Here is a 14,386-nt window from a genome sequence, read left to right as displayed (position 1 = left end):
TTTCCTGCCTCTGTCTCCCACGTTCCCACGTGCTTAGTTTGTAGGACTAAGGCAACAGACCTTGCACTGTTTTTTTGGGTTTTGTTTTTTTTTTTTTTTTTTTTGGCTCGTTTGAATTTTTTTGAGACAGTCTTATGTAGTAACTCAGGCTGACCAGACTCTCTAAATAGTTCATTATGACCTTGGAATCTGGATCTTCACACCTCCATCTTTCAAGTTCAGGGATTACAGGCCTGAGCTACTAAACTTTGAGTCTTAGGGAGTATTGTTTTTGAGACAAGGTCCTGCTATGTAGCACAGGCTGGAACAGAACTTCCGATTCTCCTGTGGCAGCTTTCCAAGTGGGATCTTACATTCCGACACCACCATATCTGCTGGCAAATTTCCTTTAACATGAAATAGTTTAATTTTTTTGAGGCAGTGACTTACTATGTACCTCTGGCTGGCCTGGAACGCTCTTAATGTAGACCAGGCTAGACTGGGATTCAGAGAAATCTACCTGCCTCTCAATGATTAGATTAGAGGCCTCACAGCCATGTCTGGCTTTTCTGCGGGTACCGATGCTACGCACCCAGGACCTCTGGCTTTTGCAGCAAGTGCTCCTACCCACTGAGCCATCTCCCCAACCACTCATGCTGCCTTTCTTAGAGACTGCCATGCCCTTTCCCCTGGAATGGCTGCGCCGTTCCACACTCCCACCATCTGTACTCCACATCGACAGCAGCATTTGGTGTCATTACTCTTCTTTTCGGAGAGGACTCTAGCGATATCTCGCTGTATCTTTATTTGCATTTCTGTAATCACCAGTGATTTAAAAAATTGCTCAGTCCCTTTTCATGAGAATCTTTGCCACCTGTGATATCAGTGAACAACGGTGTGCCCCTCTAACATTTTTAAGCTAGACTAGTCTAAGCCAGGACAAGACTTGATTCGTCCGTTGACAGGATCACTTCGGCTACATTCAAAATTAGCTAAAGGGGCTAATGTGACAGTGTAAGGCAGTGCAAAGGTTCCTCTATCTTGTATTCTTGCTGCGGCCATTTTAGGTCTTACTAGAATTTGATTTCCTTGATGGGAAGCCCTGTGAAAAGTTAATCAACACTATTTTAGGAACCCAAGGCCAAGATGCCCCCAGTTAACTTAGCTTCAGTTGCCTGCTTGTGCAAGTCCCCCCAGCTAACTGCTTATCTTAGATTTGGTTAAATCAATTGTTTGTGTAAAATCTCCCCCTGCAGCTGCAGGCACCCTTGCTCTAAACGCTTGGTACTACCCATGGGTCCTGAGTGTAGTCCCAGCCTGCTAGAGTAGACTTTCATTGGGCTAAGTCCACCAGTAGGTACACTGGGAGGGTCGATGAGAATTATCTTGCCAGTTGAGGAGTGGTGATGGATCTTACGACTGGTGTTAGCGCTGGAGAATTGGAGAACTTAGCCTGGTATAAGTACAGTGGCGTTAATTTACTGGACTTCGAAGGAGGTCACAAAGAATCAAGGACTTACAGGCTCAAGCGCCCTTTATAGAAAACCGGTTTGGAGGCAAGGGAATCCTGTCTCTGTACTTATTTGAAGTGCTGTGACCCTCCAAGGCGAGAGAGAGGTCACACATAATGAGAGATTGACCTAGACCCAGGCTGCAGAGGAAAGATTTACAGCCCTGGCAGTGAAGAAGGGGATTTGCAGGAAGCCGTATGGAAATGGGGGTGGAGACACGCAGGTTTTGCACCTCTGCCACCGACTGCGCCAGGCTTCAGAACGCCGACCCAGCCCTGGCCCGCGGGGCGGAGGTGCTGGGAGGGCTGGGCAGCGTTTCGCTGTAACGCGATCCGGGCTGCGGCGGAAGGGCGGCCGAGCGGAGGGAAGGGGGAGGCCGCGCGCCGCGTCCTCCAGGGCTAAGGCCCGGCGTTCCAGAACGTAGGCTCCAGTGGAGCCGTGACACACACGCGGGCTTCAGAGAAGACTGCCGCAGATCTTCCAGGCAGCCGTCGTGCCTTCCAGGGAACGAGGACGAGCGGAAGCGCGGAAGCGCGAACGCGCGGCCCGAGAGAGAGGCGGGACCCGAGCCCCGCAGCCACTCGAACGCCTTCGGCGCGGCTCGGCAATATCCCCACCACCTCCACCACCGCGGCCCCTCAGCCCCGATCCGGAAACAGCCGAGCGGATCCGGAAACAGCCGAGCGGACCCGGAAGCGGGAGTGCCATCACTAGGGAGTGCGGGAATCCGCCGTTTGGGCTGAGACGATGGCAGCAGCTGCGCCGGCAGCCCTAGGTGAGGACTGGCGGCGCCGGCGGCCAGGGATCGGTGCGTGAGGGCGCCGCCGTGCACGTGGAGAGTAGGGGGCTGGGGGGGCGGGGCCGAATGCGGCTGCTGGTGGCAGCCGGCCAGCGCGGAGGCTTGGGAAGGGGGCGGGGCACAGCACCCGCCAAGGTGGGCGGGGTCTGGGGCGTGGGCGGGGCTTGAGGGTCGGGCAGGTAAGAGGTGGGGGGAGGAGCGGAAGAGGGGGCGGGGCTACTGGAAGGGATTGGACTGTCGAGCGGTACACTAGTACAGTACACTGCGGGAGGTGGGAAGGGGCTGGGCCAGGTGAGTGGTCTGAGGCCAGTGCAGATGGAGTCTGGGACTGGGTGACCCGGCTGCTGGGTCTTCTGTAGTGCTAAGAGACCTACGAACCATGGGAAGAAAGGTTGGTTCCTGTCCCCCCACAGCACCGAATCCCCAGCCCCAAGATGGGCAAAAGGATGCATCCGAGTCCAGTGAGCTCGGACGGCTTCGTGCTGAATTGGCGGGTGCACTGGCAGAAATGGAAACCATGAAGGCTGTAGCGGAGGTGAGCGAGAGCACCAAGGCAGAGGCGGTGGCTGCGGTGCAGAGACAGTGTCAAGAGGAGGTGGCTTCCCTGCAGGCCATCCTGAAAGGTGAGGAACCCGCCCCCAAACACACCGACCTTCCAGACTATCAACCTCCGTCCCTCTAACAGAAGATGCAGGATGAGAAATTCAGGTGAGCTTCATGTCGCTCAGCAGAGAGAAGTCTGTGTCCCGGTCTGAGGAGAAACACAAGTGTTGTCATCAACTCTTGTCAGTCACCGCTAAGTGTGGTACTCATTTTCCCCGTTCCCTCACGGTTGTCATTTCTCGTCCTTGATGATGTCAAATCAGCCCTGAATATGAACCAGAAACTTGTCATTTCCCTCAGCCTCTTCTCTCTTGAGTTTTGACCTGTGGTTTCCTTCCTTCCGAAGTGCCCCCACAGCACCCTATACAAACGCATTCTTCTCCTCCCTTCTCTTCCTCTGCCTCATGGCCTCTGGGTTGATAGACAGCAGCTTTCCTGATCTCAGGTCTCCCACCTTTCCCTATTCCCTGCCCTTCTCTGGGCCGAGACCAGAGTCTCTTCAAGGATGGCAGATCTGCCCTTCCTCTGTGTTCTGGCAGTAGCATTGCTTTGACCAGCTCTATTGAGCTACTGCCCCAGCCTATCACAGATCTCCCTCTGTGGTCTGCCCTTGACCTTGGCTTCCACAGTAAACTGCCTAAAATTTCCATCTCACCCTACCAGAAATGGCAGTTTATTGTAATCCCAGCTCTGGTGGTTGGAGATTGACATATCCCTAGGAGCTTGCTGGCCAGCCAGTCTAGCAAGACTCCAAAGTCAATAAGCTCCAAAGTCAATAAGAAACCCTCTCTCAAAAATAAGGTTGAGAGCAACTAAGGGAAATACCTGATACTTGTGTGAGTGTGTCTCACACAAGTCTGGCTTGTGTGAGTGTGCACACTCTGAGCATTGCAGCCTGGATAGAAAGTATCCTGGCCGTCTGGAGCCAAGGAATACCAGAGCAATTTACAGGTCTTCTCCAGGGAAAGGTTTCCCCACTGCAAGTTTAACAACTCTTCTCTGGCAGGGGAAGTTTTCTGCAGAGAAGTTTTTTACAGCTCTGCTAGCTAAGAGAAAGTTTCGCTGGAAAAAGTGTTACAGCAATGCTCTGCTCCAAAAGTTGTTACAGCTGAACATTCCGGGTGAAAGTGTTAAGAGTTCAGCTCAGATCCCAGAGTGTAACAACTCTGCTCCCTGGGGGAAAGTTTCCCCAGTGAAAGTGTTACAGCAATGCTCTGCTCCGAAAGTTTTTACAGTTCTGCTCAGATCCCGGATGTTTCCCTGGTGAAAGTATTACAGTTCAGCTCAGATCCCAGAGTGTAACAACTCTGCTCCCTAGGGGAAAGTTTCCCCACTGAAAGTGTTACAGTTCCCCTCTAAGGAAAGTTGTTACAGCTGGGCTCCGCTTCAGGGAAAATGGCACACTGCAGAACAAACCTCACTCAAGAGGTTTATTGGGAGGGAAGAATCCAGGAGGGTATATGCCTGGGTGAGACCATTAGCAAACTGAACAGGATATAGACGTTACATAGGATTTCTTGCGGGGGGGGGGGGGGGGGGGAGGATGGTGGTCTTTCCAGGATACCTTGGGACTGGTGGATTTTTGTGGCCTGATTGAGGACAAGCTCGGTCATTGGTGGGATTTCAACCCCTGGTCCTGGGGTAAAGTCAGAGTTAGGGTGTTTCTCCTTGACCCAGGTCTCCAGGTCTAGACAGAGACAGGGCATTTTTTTCCCTTGGCTCCTTTTTACCCTACACGCACACCAAAGAAAAAGGTGTATCCTAAGTTATAACAATGGCTTCTCTTTATTGAGCACGGACCATATGCCAGACACAGAGCTAAATGCTCTATAAAGTATTCTTTTTATTTTATTTTATTTTTTTTCATTAATTAGGCTTTGGATTTTCAAGCTAGAGTTTATCTATATAGCCTTGGCTGTCCTGGAACTCGCTTTGTAGACCAGGCTAGCCTCAAACTCACAGAGGTCCACCTGCTTCTGCCTCCTGCATGCTGGGATTAAAGGAGTGCACCACCACCACCTGACTCATCAATTTTTTGAGACAAGGCTCAAGCTGGCTTCAAACTGTATGTGAACTTCTTCCACTTTTTTTCAATTTAGAATCAGGCGTGCGTGTGAAAGAGGGAGCCGTGGGGCTATCATACATGCTGTACTACACATGTTGGCCCAGAGGATGCCTTTATGGATTCAGTTCTCTCCTTTCACCTTTATGTGAGTTCTAGATATTGAACTCGGGGTCATTCAACTTTCATGTCAAGCCCCTTTACCCACTGTACTGTCTCGATGGCCTTAAACTTGTGATCTTCATCCTGCATGTGCTGGGATTAAAGCATGCACCACCACCCCTGGTTTTATGCAGTACGGGAATCTGACCCAGGGTCTGTTTGTGCCAGGGCAGCACTCCACTCACCAATCCTCATCCCCAGCCCCATTTTTTTGTGTTTATTTGTTTTGGTTTCTGGTTTTTCGAGACAGTATTTTGCTGTAGCTTTGGAGCCTGTCCTGGAACTAACTCTTTTACTCGAACTCACAGAGATTTGCCTACCTCTGCCTCCCGAGTGCTGGGATTAAAGGCATGTGCCGCCACCACCACCCAGCCCCAGCCCTATTTTTGTTTTGTTTTTGTTTTTTTCTATCAGGATCTTACACTGTAACCCAAGCTAGCCTGGAACTCATTTTATAGTCTAATATAGCCTCAAACTCAAGGTAACCTGTAGTATGAGGCTGCTTATTCATTTCCCTGCCACCCAGATTCCCAAAATAACCATACAGAAACTGTATTAATTAAATCACTGCTTGGCCTATTAGCTTTAACTTCTTTTTTTTAAAAAAAGATTTATTTGTTTATTTATTTATTGTGTATACATGCAACATTCTGCCTCCATGTATGCCCACATGCCAGAAGAGGGCTCCAAATCTCATTACAGATGGTTGTGAGCCACCATGTGGTTCCTGGGAATTAAACTCATGACCTCTGGAAGAGCAGCCAGTGGTCTTAACCACTGAACCATCTCTCCAGGTCCTAGATCTAACTTCTTATTGACTAGGTTTTACATCTTAATTTAACCCACTTCCATTATTTTATATTTTACCATGAGGATCGTGGCCTACTGGCAAGGTTCCAGCCATATCTGTCTCCGGCAACTCCGTCACTTCTCCATGATTCCACCTCCTTTCTCCCAGCATTCAGTTCACTTTTCCCTGCCTAGCTCTATTCTACTCTATCATGGGCTCAAGACAGTTTCTTTATTAACCAATGGTATTCACAGCATCCAAAGGGGAATCCCATATCAGTAACCTCCCTGCTTCAGCCTCCTAGGTACTAGAGTTTTGGATAGGAGCTACCATCTTTGGCTGTGTTTAATCTTAACAAACTCTTAGAAGCAGGGGTTATTATCTGACTGTTTTACAGGAAAAGCACAGAATCACAAACAGGTTCACTTGCATGCCTGTGAGTGAGTGATACAGCCACATAGCAGCAAATTTTAACTTATACAGTTTGTCGACTTCTTTCTTTCTTTCTTTCTTTCTTTCTTTCTTTCTTTCTTTCTTTCTTTCTTCCTGTTTGTTTTGAGACAGGGTTTTTCTGTAGCTTTGGAACCCGTCCTGGAACTAGCTCATATAGACCAGGTTCGCCTTGAACTCACAGAGATCCACCTGCCTCTGCCACCCAAGTCCTGGGAATAAAGGCGTGCGCCGCCACCACCACCCAGCACAACTTTAGTACATGTTAAGACAAAACTTGGACCAGAGATAGCACTGCGGGTAAAGCGTAATGATTTGAGTAGAATTCCTAGAACTCACAGGGTAGAAGGAGAAAGTCAGCTCTCCAGGTTGTTCTCTGACCTCTACCCCTTACAGCAGAAACCAGAGAACCTGCCTGACCATGGTAGAAGGCCAGAACCTAGCCCTGAATATTATCCTTCTAACTGCCACATGTAATTTGGCACATGATTACATGCAATTACATAACAATTTTTACATGCTTATTGTATTTATTGTGTGTGTGTGTGCGCGCGCGCACAAACACGTGCCAGAGAGAAAATGGAAAAGAAGAGAGAGAGAGAGAGAGAGAGAGTGTGTGTGTGTGTGAGAGAGAGAGAATGTGTGTGTGTGTGTGTGTGTGTGTGTGTGTGTGTGTGTGTGTGTGTGTCTGTGATGGAGTACTTGTGGGAATTGATTCCTTCTACCAAGTGGATCCCAGATATGGACCTCAGATTTTCAGACATGGTAGTGTATGCCTTTAGTTCCAGTACTCGGGAGGCAGAGGCAGGGGGATATCTCTGAGTTCCAAGACATCCTGGTCTATATAGTGAATTCCAGGGCTACACAGTCAGATACTATTTCAAAAAAATAAACATTGGGCAGTCATGGTAACCCATACCTGTAACCCCAGCATAGTAACACACACCTGTAACCCCAGCATAGTAACACACACCTGTAACCCCAACATGGTAACACACACCTGTAACCCCAGCATGGTAACACACACCTGTAACCCCAGCATGGTAACACACACCTGTAACCCCAGCATGGTAACACACACCTGTAATCCCAGCATGTAGGAAACAGAGTCTGAAGCGTCTCAAGTTTCAGGCCTGCTTTGAAAAAAGCAAAATAAATGAATAAGCAACAGAGGAAAAACAAAATGTTGATGTCTGTTTCACACCCCTTCCTTCTACCAGACCCCTTAGCTTGGCATTCAAAGCCTTAAGAGCCATGTTCATCACTTTTGCACCCTTTCTTACATCCTTTGTGTACCCTTACATTTGGGCAGACACACCAGCCCATGGTGGTCCTCTCGCTCTGCCTTCCCTTCCTGGTCAGGCTCACACCTGACCTTCCTTTGGGATCCATAGTTGGGGATTGGGCCTTCTCACTGCACATCCTTACCACTTGCCTCTGTCTTCTGAATACTGGGATTAAAGGGTGTATCACCATGCCCATCTCTCTGCTACCGTAATTGGTTCTTCAATGGTACAGTTTACCCTTGTGCATAAGTCACAGAGAAAGTGACAACTTCCATAATAAGAATTCCAGCTTGCATGGGGGCTGGAGAGATGGCTCAGTGGTTAAGAGCACTGACTGTTCTTCCAGATCCTGACTTCAATTCCCAGAAACCACATGGTACTTCACAACCATCTTAATGAGATCTGGTGTCCACTTCCTCTTCTGACCTGCAGGCAGATATGCAAACAGAACACTGTATACATAATAAATAAATAAATAAATCTTTAAAAAAAAAGAATTCCAAATTGCTGGGTGGTATCATCCTTAATCCCAGCACTCAGGAGGCAGAGGCAGGTGGATCTCTGTGAGTTCAAGGCCAGCCTGGTCTACAGAGTGAGTTCCAGGACAGCCAGAGCTACACATAGAAACCGTGCCTAATAAATAAATTAATTAATTAATATTCCAGCTCATACTGCAGTCTACCTGCAGTTTCTGTCACAGGGTGCACAGGCTGAGCCTTGGACTGTATTTGGCTTGTCTTAGAGTCCAGGTCCTGTTTTAGCCACAAAATCAAGATAATGTCACACTGTGCTTGAGAAAGGGAAGTTGGCATTTGGGGACTGTAGATACACCCATCAGCCTGCTGTTGACTACTTGGAAATTGTCAGTGACCATTCTGCCCAACTTCGTTATCTTTTGCTTGGTCTTGTTTTTTGAGACAGATTTTCTCTGTAACTTTGAAGCCTGTCCTGAAACTCACTCTGTAGACCCGGCTGGCCCCGAATTCACGGAGATCTGCCTGCCTCTGCCTCCCGAGTGCTGGGTTTAAAGACCTGCACCACCACCGCCCGGCCCAATTTGTCAGTCTTCCAGGGCATCATTTAGCCGGCTCTCCCTTCACGCTGACCTGCAGGCTATGCTTGTCCGTGGCTTCCACTATACCTAAGCTAACCACAAGGATCTATTCCTTTGTCAAGTTAACTCCTGGCAAAGTGGAAGACTCATATTTGAGTGAATTTATGTCTTATGAATGATTTGAAAGGAATACTTTCAATTTTCTTTTCTGCATATACCAAACAGTCTCCTATGAAGTGGCTTTTCAGCTTGGATTTTAGGGATTCTGGTTTGTTGTTTGCTGTGCTGGGATGGCCGTGGGCTCAGTTTCTGGTCTTAGCCCTTATGATATTTTGTTTCCTTTGTTTTTACTAATAGGCCTCATACTTGCCTGGTTTTAGTATCCTGGGGCCAGTTCCTCAGCTGTACTATATCTGAGCAGCATACTGTGCAATTGCTCCTTATTGTATGCCAAATGATTGACACTTTACACGTCATCCTGAAACTTGCTCCTGAGGACGCTAGTGCACAGAGGTGCTGAGGTCTTGCCCGGCTCCACCACCAGCTGTCATGGTAACTGCTGCAGTTGCTCACCTGGGAGAGGGCAGGCACCAAGCACCCATCCTTCCTGCCCACAGACTCCATCAGCAGCTACGAGACCCAGATCGCAGCCCTGAAACAGGAGCGGCAGCAGCAGCAGCAGGACTCTGAGGAGAAGGATCGAGAGCTGGGCCACCTCAAACAGCTGCTGGCCCGGGCCCATCCCCTGGACTCCTTGGAGAAGCAAATGGAAAAGGTTGGGGTGGGATAGACTGCCCTATCCCTGGGGGTTGGGACAGTAGTGATAGTTAGTGTTTCATTGCCTGTCACTGGACACAGTAATGACTCCAGGTAGAACGCAGAGTGCTTAGCAGGATCCTTGCTAGACATGACCAAGGTTATTTACCTCTAGAAACAAGGTCAGTCATGTGGAGGAAAGCAACTAACCCTTTCTGTACTGGGCACTGGGCACTGCTGAGTGCTCGGCAGTGAGAACTGTTCTTGTTCTTGGCCCCATGGGATAATGCATTCTTTATATCATTAATAACAATAGGAAACTGGGTGTGGTGACAGATACTGATAGTCCTAGCCATTTGGGAGATGGAGGCAGGAGGGTGGCTTGAGCCCAGGGCTTCAAGATGGCCTGGATAACATAGTAAGAACCAGGATCTTGCTGTGTAGCCCAGGCTGGCCTTGAACTTGCCAAAGGTCTCCTGCTTCAACTTCTGAGTGCTGGGATTTATTGGCATGCACACCATAACCAGCTAGAAACCTGAAAAGGGTGTATGTGTGCGTGTGTGTGTATTCTTCAGGCATGCTAGGCAAGCACTTTCTATATTTTTAATACCTGCACATGGAGGAATATATCTATAATCCCAGCACTGGAGAAGCTGGGCAGAAGAATTCTGGGTTGGAGGCTAGCCCAAGGGTACATAGTCACACCGCCACCTAAGAGACAATGAAAACAATTACGTTCTAGGATGTATGGATTTCCAGATGCTTCCTCTTGTGAGCGATGTGCATTCTTACCTTACTTGATCTTCACAGAAGCTCTGTGAGGCCAGTATTTAGTTAGTGCCAGAGGAAACAGCTGTGCTATGTATTTTGCTGTACATACAGTGTGAATTCCAGGGCGTCAGACAGCGTCAGACACCCTGTCTATGACACGTGCAGCTAAATGAGGAGACTTTGGGGCATTCGAGAGGCCGAAATGAGCTGAGAGACGGTAACAGATGCAGCATGGCTGGAGCATGTGGCGGGGGCAGGACTTCTTGTTTTGTGGTTTGTCAGAGACAGGGTTTCTCTATGTAGCCTTGGCTGACCTAGAATTCATACTAAAGTATTACCAGCGTGGCCTCAAACTCACAGAGATCCGCCTGCCTCTGCCTCCTGAGTGCTGAGATTCAAGGCGTGCGCCTCCACTGACTGGCAGGGCTGTTTGGTTTTACTGACCCCATGCAGGATCCTAAACTTGAAAGGAGACAGTCAAGAAACAGTCAGCTTTCTGCGTTGGGAAGGCAGGCGGGAAGACGTGACGTGTCAGTTAAGATGAGGTTGGCTGCATGTGATCGGAGACACGAATCAGCAGTCGTTTAAATAAAACAGTTGTTTTTTCTTGAAAGTCCATACTGATCAAACAGTCATTAGAAACCCAGACTTCTGGGACTGGATAGAGGACCTGGCAGTTAAGAGCACTTGCTGCTCTTCCAGAGGATCCAGGTTCAGTTCTTTGAACCTACTTGATGACTCACAACTCTCTGTAACTCTAGTTCCAGAGGATCAGACGCCCTCTTCTGGTGTCTAGGTGCACTAGATAATGCACACGATGTGTGTATATAAGCCAGCAAAACATGCATATACATAAGATAAAATACTTAAATATTTCTTTAAAACAAGAAACCTAGGCTTCTTTATTGCTGTTTGACTGTAGCCAGTAGATGATCTCATGGTCCAAGGTAGTTGCTTGAATGCCAGGCATCATATCCACATTCCAGTCAGCAAGGAGTTATAAAGAAAGGCACATCTTTAAGGAGCTGGCCTGTAAATTCACGTACTGCACATGCGCTTATATCGCATTAGCTAGAACTAAGTTGTGTGGTCACCTTTAATCCAGACAGCTGAGAGATGTAGGTGATGCTGGAGAACCGAGACCATGTGCCCCGTTAAACATCGAAGGTCCTGTGATATAAAAAGGCGCATGTTGGGATGAGCTAGTCTCGGCCTTGGCCTCTTTCCCTGGAAGCACTTAGTGCGGGTGTTCTGGAGTCTTGCAGGTGACCGTAACCTTCAGGGAGGATTAGAACAGTTGGTGGCCCTCACTCAGGAGGGAGGGGCTGTCACTGCCCAATGCCCATCCCTCCAGGCTCACGAAGACTCAGAGAAGCTCCGGGAGATTGTATTACCCATGGAGCAGGAGATTGCAGAGCTGAAAGGGAAGCTGCTGAGGGCGGAAGAACTGATCCAAGAGATCCAGGTGAGGAGAAGAGGAAACGTCAGGGCACTGAAGGAAGGAGGGGCATCCGAGACCCTGGCTTCCAGCCTTTTCCCTGCAATGTTCCCTAGAGACGACCAAGGCAGCCTGCCTCCCTGCACGGCTCCACAGAACTGCTTCCACTGTCAAGGAACCCCTCGCCTCCACTGGAAGCCTTGGAGGAGCCAGGTGGAGACGCAGGCTCAGCTGCCGAGGCCTTTGCCCACAACTGTGACGACAGTGCTTCCATCTCTTCCTTCTCCCTCGGTGGGGCAGCCAGTACTGCCTCCCTGCGAGGCACTCAGGGCCTAAGCCCTGAGCAGGAAGAGACGGCTTCTCTGGTGTCCACTGGCACTCTGGTTCCTGAGGGCATCTACTTACCCCCTCCTGGGTACCAGCTTGTTCCAGATAGCCAGTGGGAGCAGCTGCAGGTAGAGGTGAGTGGACTGAGCTAGGGCCTATGGACATTCCTACCGCCCTCAGTTATGTATGGGGCCTGCACTAAAGCTGCAGTGGAGAGGCCAGTGAGAGAGAGAAAGGTCCCCTCCCAGCAAAGGAAGTTGGGCATAGCATGAGTAGGGATGCTGTAGAAGATCATGTTATGGTGAGAAATGCCCAGAACAAAACTGAAAAGGGGCGGGGTGTGGCTCAGCGATAGAGCACTTCCTAGCCTGTGTAAGTCCCCAGCAGTGAGGAAAAAAGGAAGAAATTTTAAGTAGCCCAGAAGATGGCAGCAGAGATGGCAAGAAGTAAAAGGTATCTCTCCACTTTGGATAAGCCACAGGGCCTACTGAGGGATGGAGGGGGAGAGTAGGCATGAACCCCTGCCAGCAGAGCTGAAGAAATAAGTCTGAGGTGTGGGTCTGGCAGGGGAAGCAGCTCCAGAAGGACCTGGAGAGTGTCAGCCGTGAGCGGGATGAGCTGCAGGAGGGCCTGAGACGGAGCAACGAGGACTGTGCCAAGCAGGTAAGTCAGCCTCGTTCCGGGAACACACAGGGCCCTCTGGCCACCTGCCGCCCCCGCCCCATCATCCCTCTCACTTTACCCTCTTTCCTCCTCAGGTGCAGGTGCTCCTAGCCCAGGTCCAGAACTCAGAGCAGCTGCTTCGAACTCTGCAAGGGACCGTGAGCCAGGCCCAAGAACGTGTGCAGCTGCAGATGGTGAGTGCCGCATCTAGGCTGAGAGGTCAGGACCATTGGGGGCCCTGGAGGGCGTGGGAAGCCAAGTATCAGTCCTGCCCCCCCCAATCCAGCTGTTCTCAGTAGGTGAGTGAAGACATTGAGGGTGGCCTGGCTGTGGCCAGAGCTATGTAATTTTAAACTAACCCCACTACTTTGGAGTGTACTGGTTACCATTTATAAACAGAGCTAATGCGATCTAGTCTGCAGAATCAGACGGACAGAAAGCAGATCAGCACTGATCAGTTCTACCCCGAAGTGTGAGTGACCAGACGTCCTGCTTTTAAAGAGAAGCCAGAGATCTGGAAGTGTGTATATTCCCCCCAGTTTTAAAGTTGGCAGTTACATGTGGCTAGAGAGATGGCTCAGTGGTTAAGAGCACTAGCTACTCTTCCATAGGTCCTGAGATCAGTTCCCAGCAACTGCATGGTAGCTCGTAAACATCTATAGTGGGATCTGATGCCCTCTTCTAGCATAAAGGCATTCATACATGGAGTAGGAGGGTCTTCTGTCTATGTGTTACTTTCATTGGTTAAATAAAGAAGCTGCCTTGGCCTTTTGATAGACCAGCCCTTAGGTGGGTGGAGTAGACAGAACAGAATGCTGGGAGAAAGAAAGCAGAGTCAGGCAGATGCCATGGCTCTCCTCTCCGAGACGGATGGATGCTGATTAGACTCATGCTGGTAAGCCACAGTCAAGTGGCAATACAGATTATTAGAAATGGGTTAGATTAATATGTGAGAGTTAGCCAATAAGAGGTTAGAACTAATGGGCCAGGCAGTATTTAAATGAATACAGTTTCCGTGTAATTATTTTGGGTGTAAACTAGCTGGGAGCCGGGTGGCGGGAAGCGGCCCACGGCTCCTTTTACAACACATACAGATAGAACACTCATATACATAAAACAAATAAGTCAATCTTTAAAAAAATAAATTAAAGTTGACAATTACTTCGGTGCTTAAAAAAGCATGCTTGAGGGACTAGCAAGATGGCTCAAGTGGGTAGAAGCACTTGCCACAAAGCCTGGTGACCTGAGTTTGACAGCTGGGACTCATGTGGAATGAGAACTGATTTGGCAGGTTGTCCTCTGACCTCCACACATGCTTGTGAATCCACATTCTTTTTTTTTTATATATATTAATGTATATTGTGTTCTGCCTGCAGGTATGCCTGCAAGGCAGAAGAGGGTACCAGATCCCACTATAGATGGTTATGAACCACCATGTGGTTACTGGGAATTGAACTCAGGACCTCTAGATGGGCAGCCGCTGCTCTTAACCTCTGAACTATCTCTCCATCCGTGTGTGAATGCACATTCTAAATCAGGTGTGATCCCAATACACAGGAATTTGAAACAGGAGGATCATGAGTTTGAGGTTAGCCTGGACTATAGCAAGATGATACACTATACAATACACACACACATGTGTGTGCACACATGTGTACAAACACCATAGTGCATGGGCACCCACAGACATGCACACATAATGTAGTAAAAATAAATTTTAAAGACACATTGCAGA

The 14,386-nt window shown here is 49.0% G+C and overlaps 1 protein-coding gene across 2 annotated transcripts in view; it reads left to right on the top strand.

Annotated features, from left to right (window-relative positions):
• Positions 1–1,777: 1,777 nt before the first annotated feature.
• The window catches only part of Rabep2 (rabaptin, RAB GTPase binding effector protein 2), a 17,162-nt gene continuing 4,553 nt past the window's right edge, over positions 1,778–14,386 (top strand). The window contains exons 1-7 of one of the 2 annotated variants that reach the window (XM_048460118.3): positions 1,778–2,298; positions 2,703–2,912; positions 9,314–9,471; positions 11,578–11,688; positions 11,778–12,122; positions 12,556–12,651; positions 12,747–12,845. In XM_048460118.3, coding sequence (XP_048316075.2) covers positions 2,238–2,298; positions 2,703–2,912; positions 9,314–9,471; positions 11,578–11,688; positions 11,778–12,122; positions 12,556–12,651; positions 12,747–12,845 — 1,080 coding nt within the window. In that variant the 5' untranslated portion in view covers positions 1,778–2,237. The remainder of the gene's footprint in view (positions 2,299–2,702; positions 2,913–9,313; positions 9,472–11,577; positions 11,689–11,777; positions 12,123–12,555; positions 12,652–12,746; positions 12,846–14,386) is intronic. The other variant, XM_048460119.3, reaches the window with a different exon arrangement.

The sequence above is a fragment of the Myodes glareolus genome, chromosome 7, assembly GCF_982192425.1.
Source record: "Myodes glareolus chromosome 7, mMyoGla1.1, whole genome shotgun sequence".
In the NCBI taxonomy this organism is placed as follows: domain Eukaryota; kingdom Metazoa; phylum Chordata; class Mammalia; order Rodentia; family Cricetidae; genus Myodes; species Myodes glareolus.
The sequence above is the reverse complement of the archived record's forward strand: the minus strand, read 5'-3'. Positions and strand labels throughout refer to the sequence as shown.